Raw genomic sequence first — 14,379 nt, 5'->3', positions numbered from 1 at the left:
CCCCCTTTTTCTTTCTCCCCTTCTCCTCCTTCTCCTTTTTTTTTTCCCTTCTCCTTTCCCCCCCCCTTCTCCTTTTCGCTTTTTTCTCCCCCTTCTCCTTTTTGGTTTTTTTTTTTTTTTTTTTTTTTTTTCCCCCCTTTTCCTTTCCTCTCACCACACACCCATCCTATCCCCTGTTATTCCTGGCGACACATACAAAGCATCTAAAGACGGGGCTTAGCGCGAGCCGAGGGGGAATTAGCTCAACAGGATGGTTTGCTCAGAGAGGAGACAACCAACCGAGGAAGTTGGCTTTATCTTCTCCCCTCTCCCCATCGGTCAAAGGCTTGTAATCTGGAGAAGGGAGCCCGGCGCTCCCCTCCGCGGCCGGGGGGCTGATAACCCGGGCTGGCTGCGCTCCGGCCCTTTGTTTGGGACAGGGCTCCTTCCTCGGGCAGCCCTGTGGGGAGGTCGGCGGGGGGCTGTGGGGTTGGCAGCGAGGAGGCCCTGGAAGGAAAGGGAGGCTCTGCGCCTGAAATCAGTTCCCTGCCTGCCCAAGCAAAACAAAGCAAAAAAAATAATATTCTTAAATAAGGTTTTCTTGGGGTACTGCTGGGCAGACACATGTGGGTTCCCGCTGCTGTCCCCCTCTGCTTGCCCACCCGGGAGGACCCCGCTGCTGGGCTGCTGCCCCCTCGCCTTCCCCTGCTCTGCTTTTGGGCTTCCCCACCCAGCGAGGCCAGAGGAGGAGGAGGAAGGCACAGGGCTGGGGAGGAAGGCTCAGGGCTGGGGTAGTTCCCAGCAGATGTATTAGGGATGCCTTTCACCAGCTGCCCCTCATCGCTGTCTGCAGTGACAGTGCCCTGCAGTCGAGGGCAGACCCCTATGAAATGCCAATTTTCCTCCAGAATAAGAGAAAATTCCTCCCCCATTTGCATAGACAGTAATTACTACAAACTTGTACTTAGGGGCAGGTAGGATGGCTCCTTTGCACTTGACAGTGAAATAATTGTTTTTCAAATGGAGAAAGGTCATTGAACACCCTAGAAAAATCCTGGATGCTTTCCTGGAGATGTAAATAGGAAGCTCCTAAACCTGCACAGAATGATTGTGTTTCCTTCGCCCATCAGTTGTCAAGGGAGACACAGAGAGCAGAGGTAGGCTGGAGAAGAAAGAGTGTTTCACCGTAACTAGGAAGAAAAGAAAACACTTCCCTGCCCTTTAAATAGGAGCTGTTGGCACGACCAGGACAAGCAAACTGAATCCAAATTGAGTACTCGCCAAATTATGCCTTAAATTATAACTCCACTGTGGATGCTATAAAATCAAGTTTAACTTCTGCTTGATGGATTCGGAGAAAGAATATAATATTAATAGAACTGGGAGTTAATAAAACAGGACACACTGCTTGCTTTAAAGGCATTTCCCTGTAAGAAAACAGACATGAATTTAACTGCTTTCCTTTGAAGAAAAATAGGACTGTTTTATAGAAAAAGAAATTATCATGCAAATAAAACAAAAGCAAAGCAGAAACATGTAAGTACAGTAGTTTGGGAAAACTGCCATATTAGGAGGAGCAGGAATATTTGATTGTAAATCAACAACATCTGGTTGATAAGAAACGACATCTGCGTATCTGTCTCTGTCAAAACATACGCACTGACAAACGCAGGGATCCCTACAGACACACACACGCTCGCATCCCAGCAGACACATGCACCCGCACGCAGACACCGCTACATATTTTACACACACCCCTACACATTTTACATACACTTACATCCCTCCCCCCTCAACACACGCATTCCTCTTGTTGCTGCACCGAATCATTGGGGGAACAAATAAAGAGTGGCTGTAGCCCCAAGATAAAGACCCAATTGAGAAAGATAGAGCCATAAAAATAAACCAGGGAATGATCTACCCTAAATGGCATCTCCCTCCAGGGAAGGGAATAAAATCTGTAGCTTGCCCCAGTACAGATGGAGAATAATATCGGGGCTGAGGCAGCGCGCAGCTGGTGCTGTTGCAGATGCTGGCTGTGCGCAAGGAGTACGTCCTTCAGCTGAGTCAAGTGGCAAGTGGGGTCTTTTCCGCAGGCAGAAACCTGAGTTCAGCTTTCACAGCTGACATGTTGCTTGGCAAAATGTATTTTCACATGGCAATGTAGCCTGCATTTCCCATTGCCATAAACAACCGCAATCCCACCGATCTCTGTCTGTCTGCGTCGAGCTCCCCAAGGAGGGTCTATCTGTCCTTCTCCACGTCTCTTTGTCAGTGCGCTACCTATTTTTTCCCATTTACAGCCATCTCTCTCTCACTTCCACCCGTCACCTGTAGCGTATCATTCATGCAAACTTTCCTTTCTGCACAATCACACGCAATTTGTATATTTTACACATAGTTTTTACACACTCTTGTATTTTACATGTACACGCACATATATACACAAATTTATACGTGCGTGTGTTTTATGTTTCAAGAGCTATGTTATAGGTGGGGACTATACTACAATATTAATTGTATGACTTGTCCACAAATGCATTTGTGTCCATGCTTACACAGCTTATAGAAATACCTGCCTAATTTCAGATCCGTCAATTTATTTCAATAGCACAGCTGCAATCCCAATGTAGGGCTTGTGCTTATTTCCCCTGATATTTTAGACAGCCTGAAAAGATATTTAAGCACACTGGGATCTCCCCTTCCCCAGCCCTACTCCCCAAAAGGAGGCTTAAGCTACGAAGAAAGTTTTGGTAAAGTTTTCAGTGTGGTTGTCAGCAGCTCGGCTGACCACCTCCCCCCTCTCTGCAACCCTGAAAAAATACCCCAGAAATATTGAGGTGTTAAAATAGGTCACATGCACATTTCATTTCCTTGCCATTTACACAATGGGTGCTTGCAATCAGGTTGATTCCCAAATATTAACTTCCCCTGCAGTTAAGTACCATTTTGCTGTAGCTTAAATCATTGTGTTACTAGCTCGTATTTATTAGGTACTAGCTCTCTGCTTAGGACCAGGAAATGAACCCTAATAGACAGAAATAATTAAGGTTCTGCCCTCTTGAGGGTTCTTTCAAAAGCAAGAATTCACAACAATTATTCTCATTAATTTTTACAACCTACTTTCCCCGTTAGCTGGATTTGGGCTTTATATTGGTTTCTCCCCCTCAGGATATCCGGTTTTATGCTTTTTTTTTTTTTTTTCCCCTAAGATATTTAACATTCTTGGTAGCCCAAATTTTTTTAAGGAAATGTTAGCCCCAGCTGGGATGCTATAGGCACCCAGAAATGCTAGGTGCACCATAGCAAAGCAGAGGACCAGGAAAGGGCCTGGCTGAAGACTAATCTGATGCACTCCCAGAGAGCTAGTGGGTATAGAGAAACATGCTGGTGAGCTTTCTGAATATATAGGTTCATCCCATCCCAGAAAGACCTCTGTACTAAAAGAGTGCTGTTAAGCTGGCCAAGTCAAGTGGTGTTCCATCCTGCCAAGTTTTGGAGAGCTGCCTGTGTGGCTCTCCTCTGAGCATGGTGGCCTTTTGCCGCTCTGTTGAGGCATCTCACAGGGTTGTGTAGGTGTAGCTGCTGCTGGAGGTGGGAAGGTCCCTGCGCTCGGTATGTTTTGCCCTGACAGTTCAGTTCTCCTTGTCTTTGGTTGCAGGTAGCCACCTCCATCACTTCAGTAGAGGCCAATGTGGTGGCCTGGCTGGCATCCCAGGCAGTGCCTCCATGCAGAGACTGGATCTAGTTCAGTCCCCCAAAGCAGCATTGTAGGGTTGTGTCCCCCGGCCTCTCCCTGCCCAGCCTGGGGCCATTAGCCCTGTGTCTTGCCACCTCCAGGGCAAGAAGGGGCAACCTCTCTCCTTACTCAGGGCAGGCCCTTCTCCAAAGGAGGGTTCTCCAAAGGGGGGTTCCCCAAACACTGAGAGAGGCAGGGCTCCCTGGGGTTAGGTGAAGCTCTTTTTTGTCTCCAGGACTGGTGGCTTCTGTGCAGCCCTTGGTCGCTCAGGGACAGCAGTCATCCTTTCTCCTCTCACTGTGACCCTCTCTGGGGCTTCTTACATCTCTTCTCTCAAATGCTTAGTCCCGTTCCAGGCTTCAGTGGGAGAGTGTTGCCTTCAAGAGGTCTTGTGACCTTCACAACCGGTGTCTGAACCAGCCCTGTCTCTCTTCGCCCCTTTGTCCTCGGTCTTGTCCCTGCTTCCCTGCCAGCCCCGAGACAGGGTGCTCAGCCAGTCCCAAGCCCCCATCCCACTCATTTTCATCCTCAATCCAGACCCCTCACCAAGCTCTGCAAAGATACCATGTCTTTCTCCAGCCTCACTCCCGCCTCCCAACCCAGCTCCTTCCCCCTGCACCCAACACTGTGCAAGGTCTGTCTCTTCTCATCCTATGCTCTTGTCTTCCAGTTCAGCCAGCAGCCTCCTCAATGAGCCCTTCTGTCTTGCACCAGTACCACCGACCAGCCACTGGTTCTTAGTCCCTCCCATTTCCTTCACTGGCTTCTGGGTTCTGCATGTCCTCCCCCCTGTCAGCAGCCCTCCCTTCCCCTGGCCTTTACTTCAGGCTCTGAGTCCCAGCTCCCCATCCAGCTCCTCTGTTTGGCTCAGCCACATGTACGTAGTCTCAGCAGGCACCTTGTCTTCATCTATTTCTTTCCTTCCCACTTCTCTGGTTTGGCTTCCTCCTCCATGCTGACTTGGTTTTCACCTGGGGTATGTGAGAGTGTAAAAGAAAAAGGCTCTGTGCTTTCAAGCCTGAAGCCCAGCCTCCCAGTTACTCCCATCACAGTCAGCCGCAGTGGTGACAGGGATGGTCCTGACGTATCTCAGATATGTTAAGCAGAACCACGGTCATCTGCACGGCAGGGACAGCACGTATCCCCACAGCATGAGAAGGTCCATGCATGCTCAGCTCAAGGGTAATTGCCTCAACCTCTCCATCACTAAATGGGGTAAGCTGAATGGTAATTTTTTTTCCAACTCAGGCTTTTAAGTGGTTCCAGAGATGTTCACAAGAAGAGAGGTTGGAAACTAAGGATCCCATCCCTTGTAGAACATGAAGTCCCTTTTCCAGTATGCCCAGCCTTTGGGACAGTTTCAGAAGAGCCTCCAGAAGAGCCCAAGAGGGTCAGGGTGGTGTGTTTTCCCCTAGCTGAAGTGCTCAAACAAAAGTGGGACCTGTTGGGTTGATAGCAAAATAAGTAAATAAAACGGACCACAGGGCATATACCTGGTGTGGAACATTTCAGCCCTAACAAAGTTTTCTAAAGTTAGAAAAAATTGAGAAAAAAATCTTATTATGGCAAGTGCTTGACAAAAAGTAATACTGAGTGGTAGTTTTGACCCTGGCCATAGCAATATTCATGAGCTTGTAGACACACATACCCATATAAATACCTGGCCATGAAGAAAAAAAAAAAAAAAAAAAAGTGAAACATCTTTCCTGGACCTAACTAGATGCAAAGCTAAATTTTATCATGCTGGAGCTAAAGATGTCATTGGAAATGTCTCATCAGAAGTGCTTTGTGATCAGTTAGCCCAGAGAAAAGAGTGCAGAGGAGCGGCGCTGAGATTTCATTGGGAACTGTCGCTTCCTGTTGAAGTGAAGATGAACCCATAGGTCAGACAAGCCCCGAAAAGTGTAAATCTGGGAGTCTTCACCCTGGAAAGCTCTCGTCTCAGAAGGGTCTGCAGCAGCTTTAGAAATCAGTGGTCAGAAGAGAAGTTTGCCATCAATTCCTTTCAGTAACAAATACATAAACAAAGCCCTATAGTTTTATTGAATCTGTGCTATATAATTTAGCCCTGGGCACTCTGTCTTAATGACCTTGCAGGAGGTTGTATTTTTTTTATTTTTCATGATGTAACTGTCAATTGACTTTCTGACAGCTTTTTCTTTCCCGCCCCATGAGTTACAGTCAATTAAACAGTTTTGCTATGGCAAAGTTGATCCAGAAGAAGGTTATTTCCACCCATTCGTTTGCTTTTCCACATCTGAAATAGTTTGTAAGTCAGACAAAAACTAGCCAAACAAAATATCTTCCATGGGCTGTTTTCTAAAGCAGGGATTCACCAACTTTTCTCTCTTTTCTATTTTGTTGTGTACGGTTTTGTTAAATCTGGCTTGGACCCTCCTGGCTTAGTGCTAGGGCTGATGCCATGAGTTATCATCTAGGGAAATTTTGTTCTGAAAGCTCCTGCTGAAATCTATCTGAAGTACACCAAAGAGCTGAGACCCAATTTCAAACCTTCTGTAGTCCCCGGTTTCTAGATGTCTTCAATCTAGCAGATCTTTAATTTTAAGGAGACTGAAGTTAGTCGTGCTTCACTTGAGGCTTTCTGCCACCGACATGTATGTTAATACCTTTGCTTGTAAGAGTGTTCCTGATGTGGGTTAGGGGACTTCTCTACTCATAAAACAACGTATTTGCAAGATTGAGGTCCATAGGATATTTTGTCTGACATTTTGCGGGTGATTAAAGACTTGATTCATCAAACAGGGCATTCATCTGAAGTCCTTAAATTAGGGGCTAGCATGTTGACGACTCCTTCTCTGGTGAATGGAGAGTGTGGGGGACCTGTGACGGCAGTGCTACCCACCTCAGAGCCCCAGTGCCCTCTGGCAGTCCCCATCTCCCTCCATTGATTCCAGCAGGAATGCCGGGAGACGAGGTTCCCAGTGCAGGCGCCTTGGTTAAAATGCCTTCGGTTAGGTTGGGATGAATCTGGCCCTTTGTACATTTGTGTGCTGGTGCCAATACTGTAAATCCTCACTCAGTGAAGGACTTCACTTATGCAAGCAAATATTGCCATTGGGTTCGGCAAGTGAGGACAACTCGTACATTTAGTGTGCTTCAGAATGCAAATTGCATAGAAACATTCAAAAAGTTGAATAATGCCTATTATTCATTATAGAAGTGCCACCACCTCTACGGTGGAAACCGATAGGCAGTTTCTTTGCAAAATACACAGCTGGTTGTCTAATGATTCAGGGCTTTTAATTATAAAATGCACCCCTGTTTTACTGCGAGAGAACGGCTCAAATGGCGAATTGGACCAAATAGATTGTTTGTTTACCCTTCTCTTTGAAACCTGAAATGTGTGACAAAAAAAATGCAATGCCCTGTTTATGTACTAAATTAGGTCCTGATTTAATGGGAATGCCCATGGGGACAAGTGTAGCGGTGATGGGGTCTTTGTGTGAGATTTGAGGCTGAATTAGGCAAAGATGGCAAATAAACAAACAGCCTTTGGAAAAAAATATGCTATAAAATGAGAAAATAGCAAAATAATCTGGTCATGCAGACACCTGGCGGGATTTGCTATTGACACTAGCTGAGCCAGATTTTTCTCTTTGAATTTTGGCAAAGAGGTGGGTCCAGTAGTGTGTGCTTGACTTGGTGAACATGAACCTCTCTCTGTTCTCCCACCATTAATCTCAAGCTCTTTCCTTCCCATTGGCCAACTTTCAATAGGAAGGAAGGACGGTGCTTCCATAAAATGTGGAGAGCTCATGAAGTTCCTCCAGTGGCAAACACAGAGTTGTCTCTCCTCCTGGACAAGTGCAAGCAGCTCTCCTGGCTGAGGGCTCGGACTGCCAGGCAGCGATGGAGAAAGCAAAGAAGGGGAACTGTTGCCTCTTATGCCTGAATATTAGGGCATTGCAACTAGATGACACTTGATCCAGACTCAGCCCTGCTCTGCAAAGCATTTGCATCAAATTTGGCATGGCAGAGTGAGTTTGTACAAGGTCAGCAGGGCATTTGAGGGTGTTGCTGGTCCACAGTTAATATTTGTTTAAATGACAACCCCTGTCTTGAGAAAACCTACCCACCTAAGCCCTCAGGGAAGGTATGTGAAGGAGAGGATTGCATCTCTTTGAGCAACACAGTTGTTTTTGATAAGGGTGCATTCTGTGCGGCAGCTGCTTTAAACATTTAACTTAGATGCTGTAAGAGGACCAAAGTTAGGAGTCTGAGGGGAAATCAATCCCAGTAAACTTTAGATGCTGAAGGTAGCCAACTAAGGGAGCAAACTATTCCCTCTTAATTCCTTCTAGGACTGATGGGGAGACAAATATTCCTCCAGGGCATGATGGTCAGAGGTGGAGGTGCCCTTCAAGTACCTTAGGTAGTTAGTCCACGCAGTGTTTACAGGTGTGGGGTGGGTTGGGGAAGGATGTCAGATGCAGAGCACCTGGCGTACATTTGACTGGTCTGAAATACAGAAAGGGTGAGTCTTACCAGTCTCAGTAAGAAGATCGAGGGTCTGAAAGGTAAGGTTTTGGTCATGACTGCAAGTTGATGAGAAAATGCTTGTTGGCATCAGTGGGATTTGTTCAGGCGGTATGACTGTTGTCCTTAGTTCTCTAGTCAGTGCAGCCCTTTCTGTCCCAACAGCAAAAAGTAAGTAAGTAACTTTAAGAAAGTATATTTCCTCCAGAGACAAATTTGTGTGTGTGCATGCAGTCCCACATGTTAGTTATGGGAGAAGTCTGAGAGAAGCGAGAGCTTGTTGACAGGAGATATTTTTTCAGTGGAGAGATCTAGAGGAAGGCCCATCTGGAGCGGTCAATGCCTGAGCTGAAGGATGACTTGAGCTCCTGAAAGCTGTGTTTTCCCCCACATCCCTATTGGCTTGGGTTTAATAAACAATATCCCTTCTCTCCCAGGCCATGCCTTGGACTTGCGATGAACCCATTACATTTCCTCCCTTTCAGATCACCCAGTTAAAGATTGAGAACAACCCCTTTGCGAAAGGCTTCCGCGGCAGCGATGACATGGAGCTCCACAGGATGTCCAGGATGCAGAGGTAACGCGTGCCTCCTTCATGGGGACCCACTCAGGATCGTGAGAGCCATCTGGGCTTTGCTTTGCATGTCACTTGTGGCTTGAGCTAAGCATGTGCATTTTACGGCAAGCTGTTGAAATGTTGTCAGGATGTGGGGCCAAAATCCAGGACTTCCCACTCCGAGGTCAATGCCTTAACTACTGGGTTACAGAGGTAGGATCTCACTTGTGGGTTGTCCTCTTGGCCGCAGAAACCTTGTATTTCTTTCTGACATGTCCCCATTCAGAGCAACCTCTAGCTTTGTGCTAAACAGATGTCTCTGCGGCTGCAGGTGGGCTTAGACCTGTTTAAAGCAACAAGAGACTTGGGCTAGCTCTGACACACTCTGAACATTGGGCTGCTGCAGAAGAGCTGTTGGGGTACTTTTTTCCCCAGGTGGCAGTGCTTTAAAGACAAAGCTCACAGCCTTTTTCTGGAAGCAGGCTTGTTAAGGATGCTCCAGATGCCTCTGGAGATCTTGGTGTGGAGACCTGTGTTGTGCTGCTTTCTGGCTTTTGGAGAGTCTTTGGCAGGAGGGGAGTGTTTACCTGGTTGGTTCTGGATGTGCAGAGTAGGAGCATAGACGTGGTTTCAGGTTGAAGGAAGGTATTAGAAAATGTTGGGATCTCCAGGGCCAGGTGGCTGAAGAGGTCTTTTTGAATACCTGTTTTGGATGTAAGTACTTAAGCTGAAAATCAAGCCTAAATCTTGTTTAAAAATCCTGTTTAAAGTCCTTTTCTAAATGTCAGGTACTGCCAGTAATTAACTTCATGCATTTCACTTGGAACTTTGTCCATGTGTCAAGTTGCTTCCTGGTGCAAATGTTTTGCAGGAACATTGCCATACCCATGATTATAGCTGAGGCAGATGTAGATGCTCAATATAGCTTTTTCCATCCAGGAGGACAGAAGCGACTCAGACCCCTTATTCTCTGGGAGCAGCAGAGCTGGCTTTCAGTGGAGGGCTGCAGGGGCCTGCGTTGTGACCTTCTGCTGGGAGGGCTCTCTCCACCGCCTGCCCGGGAGCTGGCTGCCGGTGGTCACTGCAGGCTGGAGTGCAGATGTCAATGCAGATGCAGGAGTCTCTTCTGGTTGCCATAGTTGGTGACCTGAGCATGGCTCTCCATAGCTGTGCAAATTGTGCCAGTGGGCAACAAATAATGCCTGTAATCCTGCAAACGCTTACACTTGTAACTCTACTCAAATGGGCAAATGTACTCCTGTGTACAAACATTTTCAGGCTCGGACCCAGAAAAACATATATATATATATTTTAATGTATATATAACACTTGCTCTTCTCAATCTAAATCATCTCCATGGTCTTCTGAATGTGCCCTGTGTTCCCTGCCTGCCCTTTCCAACGACAGCACAGATCCTGGCATAATATGTCAATATTTATTTATTTATGGATGCACTACCACTTGAAATAGTTTTTCTCCCCCTCCCTCCCGTGCCAGCCTCCCAACCTCTACTGGAACTTGAGTAACGATGTTCCCCGCACATTTTTGCTGCTAAACTACCCTTTCATTACAGTCAATGGAAAGATTTGAAGGTTTACATTCATCGTGGGGTTTTTTGGAGCAGGAGGGAGGAGGTGAAACAGTGAGGACTATTAGAAGGGCTTCATGCCATATGAAGAGCATGGCATCTAGCCATGCTGAGCTTGTGCTAAAAATTGCTTGGCATTTTTATGCGGGCCTGTGGTCATAGTTGATGATACAGTGAACAGAAACACTTGGAATATATAAATACACCCGCTCAGACCTGGCAGGGTTGGAAGGGTTAAAATCCACAGCGTTGGCTTTACAGGATAATTTCTGATGCTCACTTCCTTAATAACTTATCCTCTGTACCGATAGCATAGAAATGACTGTGTACCTTTACAAAGATGTCATTTTTTTTAAGGGAGAGCAGGATAAGATTCTTATAGTAAAACAAAGACCCATTCAAGGTTGAAAATATTAGACAAATACGCACCCGCCTTTGTGGTTTTTTATATATATTTGAATATATACAAAATTATATATAAAAATATATGAAAACATATATAAAATAAATTATATATATAAAAAATAAATTGCATATATAAGATAAAGAACCATTCAGGATTGAGTATGTTAGAGAAGTATGACCTACCTTTGTGGGTTTATACAGGTTTAACATATAAATATATATTAAAATATAATTAAATGTATAAAAAATATATTTTAATATATAAATGTATGTGTGTGTGTGTGCATATGTAGTGAAGTTGTTTCCCAGGGATGGACCCACTCCCCAGCTGGCAGGCATAAGTAAGTCTGTCTCAGCTTTAGGGGAATGATGCCTATTTATGCCTTTGGAGAATATAGTGGGATGTATTTTTAGTGCTATGCCTTCATTACAGACAAAAGGTAGCTGGAAAAACAACACTTTTTTAAAACAGCGCACAGCCTTTTGTACTGGAAACTGGTGACCTGACATTCATCAGGTCACTGATCATCTCATTAAGGGGTATAGTCATGGAGAGAATGAATTTTTCATGCTGAGGAAAGCCTCGGCACCTATATGTTTTCTTTATTTAAATCTCAAATGTTTCTTGATTCCCTGCATAGGGCTATTGCAGAGGGGCATCTCCTAGCTGAAAGCAGCCCTGGGAGAAGCAGACCCCAGCAGACAAGGCTGAGAGACAGCACTGACCCAGCCGGGTGTGTGAGCTGGCTTGTGACATCCCATTTTTGGGGAAAGCTGGCCCCAGCTACGGCCAAAACATGTCCCTCTGCTCACCCCCCTACACTTGCACTTGGAGGCCTGAGCCCTGGTGTGTGCTTCTAGATTCTAGCACTAAACCTTCAGGTCCTAATGTGTTGTATGGGGCTTGGGTCAGATCAGAGTAGGTGTGTGGTGGTTGAAGATGCAGTCTAGAAGCAGTGTCCCCAGGCTGGACTGGTGTCTAGGCTCCCTCTGTGCAAAGCGGAGCATGGTGGGCGCTTTCAGAGAGCAAAGCTGCTTTCTTTCGAGAACTCACCACTTGGATGGCATGGTGGGTGAGGAGCCCTCCCTCTGCCTGTCTCACCTGCAGAGTCTGAATGATTTGGTTAGAGTAGATGCCTGCCTTTTAAATAGCTAAAATTACATGAGATAAAGTCCATCCTAATAGAAAGAATTGCCATCTGGCCAGCCCTGGTGGTCTCCTTGTGCCTTTGGGCTGTCAGAGGGTGGGAGGGAGACCAGTTTGCTGGGTCCAGAATGACTCACCTCAGAGCAGGTCTTGCAGTGGGGTCAAGTAGAAGTAGGTTTAGGTGCCAGTGGAGACTTGTCCTGATGATTCATCCATTGAACACCTACCGTTGGAGAACGATACAGACTAAGAGAAAGGAAGATGTAGCAGGGAAGAAAGACAACTTCCAGTGCCAAGAGTGAGCTCAGAGCAAGGTCTCGGGTGCCTCATTGAGGACTCTCCCTCCATCTCTGCTTGCTTCCGAGTGCTCTGGCCAAGCAAGAACAATGTGTTGGCCTGAGTGGCCTCTGGGGACAGGAACTTTGCAGGGTGGATGGTGATGTCTTTCTGAGTCCATCCCTCTCTGTGTCTTTCTCCTTTGCAAGGCCTCCGTGGTGGTTTTTCTTCTCCTTTTTCCCAGAAGAAAAGTTAATAAGTCTGTCCAGGTAGGAAACTTCATTCAGTAGTGATATTAAGCCTGCCAACAGCAGATGATTTTGTTGAAAAAGAATAGCCACGAGCTCCAGAGAGCTCCAAATTTCAGTGAACACAGAGACTTCTGATATGTGTTCATTTTCCCCCTACTGCTTTTCTTTCCCAAGATGCATGGGACCCCTTTAGCAGTTTCTTTGACAGGATGAGTGCTCTGGGAGTACAGACTTTTTTAAAGTTTTCAAGTTCCTGAGCATGAGATCAAGTTTGTTATTTCCTTGAATTAAAAAAAAAAAAAAAATTAAAGAAAAAGGAAAACACACTAGAGGAAAATGTGTAGAGGGATGTGAATTACACTGCATCTGTATCCTATGGTCATGCTGCAATTAAAAAACATAAATCAGGTAAAAATTATGTAGCTGTGATGCTGGGGATTTTGGGCAAAGTATTCCTTTTGGATTTCCTGCCCCTCTGCACTGTAAAAATTCCTTTCGTCTCTACTTAGAACTTCTGCCTGTGCCAAGGGGAATTTGGTGTGGAGAGCAAGAGCAAAACACGTAGCAGAAATCCACAGATGGTGAAGCTTATGCAGAGAGACGATGAGATCTGCATTGCAGATGCCAGTGTAGGACTTTGCCCTTGAAATTCCCCATGCATGAGAGTCAGTGGAGCTGTATTAATAACCTATAGCTATTGAGTGATTTGGGGAGTTGCATGCAATTCATAGCTTTTAGTTTGTTGGTTTTTTTTAAATTTGTGACTGCCAAAAGACAGCAGGAGAGAAGTGTTTGTGGGTCTGGGGCTAGAGCACTGTAAAAGAGCAATTCTGTTAAACTCTTCGCTGATCATCTGCAACTCCCATTGTCTTCAGTGGTTATTATGGGTGCTGAAGAGCTTCTGGAAGTCTCGGGCTATAGTTACTGTTCATTGAAACTGATGCAATTTAGTCCTTGAAGGTTTTTATTAGGAAAGCTTTTGAGAGGAAAGATGATTACATGAAAGGGTGGCTCTTAGCTCCCTTGATGGGTATCCTGGGCCATTTCAAAGTGAGACAAAGATCTAGAATGATCCACTTGACAAAGAAGAGTGGCATGTAGTTTGATGTTGTGTATAAGTTTTCTCTGGCAAATATTAAATATCGTGAACTATAGTTTGCTGTCTTTGGCATTAGTCCACAGTAATCTTCCTGGCTCCAAAGGAATTATTTCAAAGAATCCCTGGTGTAACTGAGAACAGAAACTGGGCCAGAAAAAAAGGACATAAAATAAGTACCATGATTCAGAGCTGGCATAATGGAGAAGACAGTGCATTTTGGAGTTCCAATAGAATAAATGGATGAGCCTCTAGTCTACAAAAGGGTTGTCTACCCTGGCATGTTCAACTGATAGACACCGATCTGACTAATACAAGTAGATCTCGGTCCACTGTAAACAGCCTTGCTCTTCTTGCGTCTTCTCATTGCATCTTTACATCCACTTTCATTTCCCATGTTCTGTTACTGAAATCTCCCAAGAGTCACATGCTGTCTGAGACATTTTCAGTGTGAAACTTAGAGTTATAACATCTGTTGGAGAGACGATGATTTCCTCCAGCAAATGTCCCCGAGGAAATTTTCCTGGTCAAAGCCCCAGTGGAAACTGTAGGCTTGAACTGTATTCTATAGAATTTGATGGAATTCAGATGAAATCCAAAATAAGGCTCTACAGACTTCACTGGAGGGGTATCTACAGCTCTTTTAAAGCGAGAAAGTCAGCTTAAGAAACACAGGATAGATACAGTTTTCTCCACTGCCCCTTCTTCGGGGGATCTGCTGAAGATGCTTCTGATCGGCAGGACCTGATCTGCAGAAGCTCAGCCCAGCATGAAGGGATGCTGATGCTGTCTCTGTTGGCCAACATCCATGCTCCATCTCCTTTTACTCTAATATGAACAGTGGT

The 14,379-nt window shown here is 45.6% G+C and overlaps 1 protein-coding gene across 3 annotated transcripts in view; it reads left to right on the top strand.

Moving 5' to 3' along the window:
* TBX5 (T-box transcription factor 5) overlaps positions 1 to 14,379 on the top strand; it is a 70,720-nt gene that overhangs the window by 40,038 nt on the left and 16,303 nt on the right. For all 3 annotated transcript variants that reach the window (XM_074844310.1, XM_074844311.1, XM_074844309.1), the window contains exon 7: positions 8,701 to 8,792. In XM_074844310.1, the coding sequence (XP_074700411.1) occupies positions 8,701 to 8,792 (92 nt within the window). The remainder of the gene's footprint in view (positions 1 to 8,700; positions 8,793 to 14,379) is intronic.

The sequence above is a fragment of the Strix aluco genome, chromosome 18 (assembly GCF_031877795.1).
Source record: "Strix aluco isolate bStrAlu1 chromosome 18, bStrAlu1.hap1, whole genome shotgun sequence".
In the NCBI taxonomy this organism is placed as follows: Eukaryota; Metazoa; Chordata; class Aves; order Strigiformes; family Strigidae; genus Strix; species Strix aluco.
Note: the sequence above shows the minus strand (reverse complement) of the source record. Positions and strands in the feature narration are given on the sequence as shown.